The sequence below is a fragment of the Lipotes vexillifer genome, unplaced genomic scaffold (assembly GCF_000442215.2).
Source record: "Lipotes vexillifer unplaced genomic scaffold, Lipotes_vexillifer_v1.1 scaffold4, whole genome shotgun sequence".
NCBI lineage: Eukaryota > Metazoa > Chordata > Mammalia > Artiodactyla > Lipotidae > Lipotes > Lipotes vexillifer.
The window spans coordinates 1,354,808-1,357,851 of record NW_006785876.1 but is presented as its reverse complement, the minus strand read 5'-3'; the positions used below and the strand labels follow the sequence as shown (position 1 = coordinate 1,357,851).

Genomic DNA, 3,044 nt, shown 5'->3' with positions numbered 1-3,044 from the left:
CCTGGAGGTGGGCACTCCACACACATTCGAGGCGGGGCCAGGTGCCCACAGCTGGGCCTATTTTTGTCCCTGGGATTGGATCCCGGTGGGGGTGGGGCAGGGCTGTCCCATTCCCCAGCACGCCTCCTCTGCTGAGAAAACTGGGCACAGGCAGGCGTTGGCTAGGGAAGGGACCAGCCCAGTTCCTTCCTAGCCCTTCCTTTCCGCTTCAGTCCTGGTCCATGGCTCCCGGCTCCGGCCTCCCTGCCTCTCCCGCTGAGTGCAGGCGGAGAGCACGGGAGGCCCCCGAGGGCAGGGTCTGGGGCTGCGCGATGCCGAGCACATGGCTCCTGCTGCTTGCCTACCTGACTTACCTGGCGCTGGGCACCGGCGTGTTCTGGCTGCTGGAGAGCCCCGCGGCGCACGATTCCAGCGAGAGATTCCAGCGCGACAAGTGGGCGCTGCTGCGGAACTTCACCTGTCTGGATGGCCCGGCGCTGGACTCGCTGATCCGGGTCAGGGGCGAGCGGGGCGGCCCGGGCGCGTGGTGGGGCGTAGGGGGGTGGCTGGCGCAGCGGAGCGCGGGGTGCACAGGCATGCGGCGAGAGGGCACGCACCGGCTCCAGTCAGGGCAAAGCCAGGAGCACTTCTCCAAAAGAAAGTGGAGGGCACAGACGCGGGGACGAACGGAGGCGCGCGTTGCCGAGTAGGGACCCCAGAACTGGGCTGGACCCCGGTGGAAAGAGCCCAGCTCCGGCGAGAGCAATGCGCAGCGCGGCGCCGTGAGTCCCCAGTTCGGGGCGAGAGGGCGTGACCCTCCCTGTCCAGAGAGTTGTGTGGTGCACACACCCGAATCTGGGGACGAGGACGACAAGGGGCGCGCTAACGGGGTCCAGAGCTGGCTGGCGGGGCCGACCGGGTACGGGCGGCGTAGGGACAGAGAGCGCTGGCCGGCTTGGGAGGTGGCAGGAGGGGTCGACCTGGGACCGCGCGGCGCTCTGTCGATGTCGGACCGCGGGCCAAGGGCGAAAGGGCACCCTTGGCCCCTTCCACCGGAGACCCAGGTGCAAATTTGAGAATTGGGGGCGAGGACGGCAGAGAGCGCTGGGCGGAGGCCCGGAGGGGCTGAAGGGGGCGGCTGGTGGGAGGATGCAGAGGTCACAGAGGACAGAGACTGCTGAGGGGGTGGGGGAGACCCATCGGGGCCTGGGGAGGAGGGCAGGCCGGCGAGGGTTCTTCCGGGCAGGGCCTCACAGATGGACCGAGGTCTCCTTCAACTCTGGGCAGGCGACGAGGGACCCGGCGCTGCTTGGATTTGGCGGAAGCATCAATGTCCAGGACCGTGGCTTGGTCAGCGGGTGCAGACAGCTGCGCCCCTAGCCCGACATCCCCACCCTGCGGTCCCGGTGCCTCCTCTGGCGAGGAGGGCAAGGCCTGTGTGCCAGAGTCACCAGCCCAAAGCTAGTCCCCAGAAGGTAGCAGGGAAGTGTGTCGGGTGGGAAGGGACCGGGGCACTGGATTGGAGGTAGAGTCCTGAGCCCTGGGACTGGGCCGCTGTGGCCAGGCCTGGAGCTGGACAGGGAAAGGACTATCTCTGTTAAGAATCTGATGTGACACCTCCACCCCCTACATCTCAACTTTTACAAATACAGCCCGACTGCCTAGTCCTGGGGGCTGTGTGACACGCCGCTTGAAAAGGTGGTGAACTTCAGTTACCAGCAGCCTGGGCCCAAGGAACGTGACAATGATGGCAACGGGAATGATAGTAAATGCTTCTGTGTGGCACTTACTGTGTGTCAGGCACTGTTCCTACTGTATTAACTCGGTTCATCCCCACCTACCTCACAGGTAGGTGCCATTATTATCAGCCCCATTTTAGAGATGGAGAAACTGAGACTCAGAGAGGTTAAATACAAATGCACAGGTTCATAGCCAGGGCACTGGGGTTGTCAACCATGGGTACTGCCTCAGTACAGATCTGTGTATGTGGGTGTTTCCCAAGGATCCCTGGGGGGGGGGGGCTCTCATCTCTTCCTCTCCACGCCCTCCTGCTCCACCCCCACTTCACCTCCTTCCTCAACCCTCTGTGGATTCAACCATCCCCAAGAATAGGGATGTGGTATCTCCAACCCAGATCTACCCCCTGAGTGCAGATGTGCAAGTGCAACTTCCCTCGGCCCTCAAATTCCCACAGGGTCAAGAGCAAGCAGGTCTCCTCTGCCCAGCCCTGTTCCTCCACCTGTTCTAAATCTCTGTCCTTGGCCTCACCTCCACACACCTTCACAGAGTTCTTAGATGCTTCTTTCACTACCCACACCAAATAAGGCCAGAGCCCTGGGCTTCTGAATATCTTCTCTCTGTGCCTCCTGGACCACTCTGTGCCAGGATGCAGCCCAGGCTCTCTCCATCACTCACCCCTGCAGGACTGTCTCCGCTTCCCATCTGCCAGCATCTTCTATGCTGCCAGTTGCCACAGAGCACACATACCTGAGCTTGCCTCCCCTTTGCTCGGTGACCTTGGGAGATGCCTGCCACTCCATCCCTGGCATGGCAGAGCCAAGCATGGCCTGGCTGCCAACTACCTTTCAGTCTCCCTATTCTACATCCCAGACCCAGTCCTCCCTCCCAGCCTTTGCTCCTGCGGCCCCATTTACCTAAACGTCCTTCCACCAGGAACAGTCCTATCCGACCCTCAAGGAAGGCCCAACTAAAACATCACCCCCTCCATGAAGCCTTCTGCCCCTACCGCCATCAGAATGCACACTTCCCCTACCTGTATTCCAACAGCATTATATTTGTAGTAATGACGATGACAGCAACTGCTAACTTTTCCCATGTTCCATGTTCCAGACTGTTCTAAGTCTTTACACCTAATACCTCATTTAACCCTCAACGACTTGATGAAGTGGGTGCAATTAGTACTCCCATTTTACAGAGAAGGGGACTGAGGAGCAGAGAAGTTGGATATCTTACCCGGGATCATGCAGCTGCACTGCCTGTGTGCCTAAAGCTGCATGGATTGCACTGTATCAAAGTTAGTTAAGTTTTTGGCTCTGTCCTGCTGA

The 3,044-nt window shown here is 60.4% G+C and overlaps 1 protein-coding gene across 1 annotated transcript in view; it reads left to right on the top strand.

Moving 5' to 3' along the window:
- Nucleotides 1-214: 214 nt before the first annotated feature.
- KCNK17 (potassium two pore domain channel subfamily K member 17) overlaps nucleotides 215-3,044 on the top strand; it is a 12,131-nt gene continuing 9,301 nt past the window's right edge. The window contains exon 1 of the mRNA XM_007458174.1: nucleotides 215-494. Coding sequence (XP_007458236.1) covers nucleotides 222-494 — 273 coding nt within the window. The 5' untranslated portion in view covers nucleotides 215-221. The remainder of the gene's footprint in view (nucleotides 495-3,044) is intronic.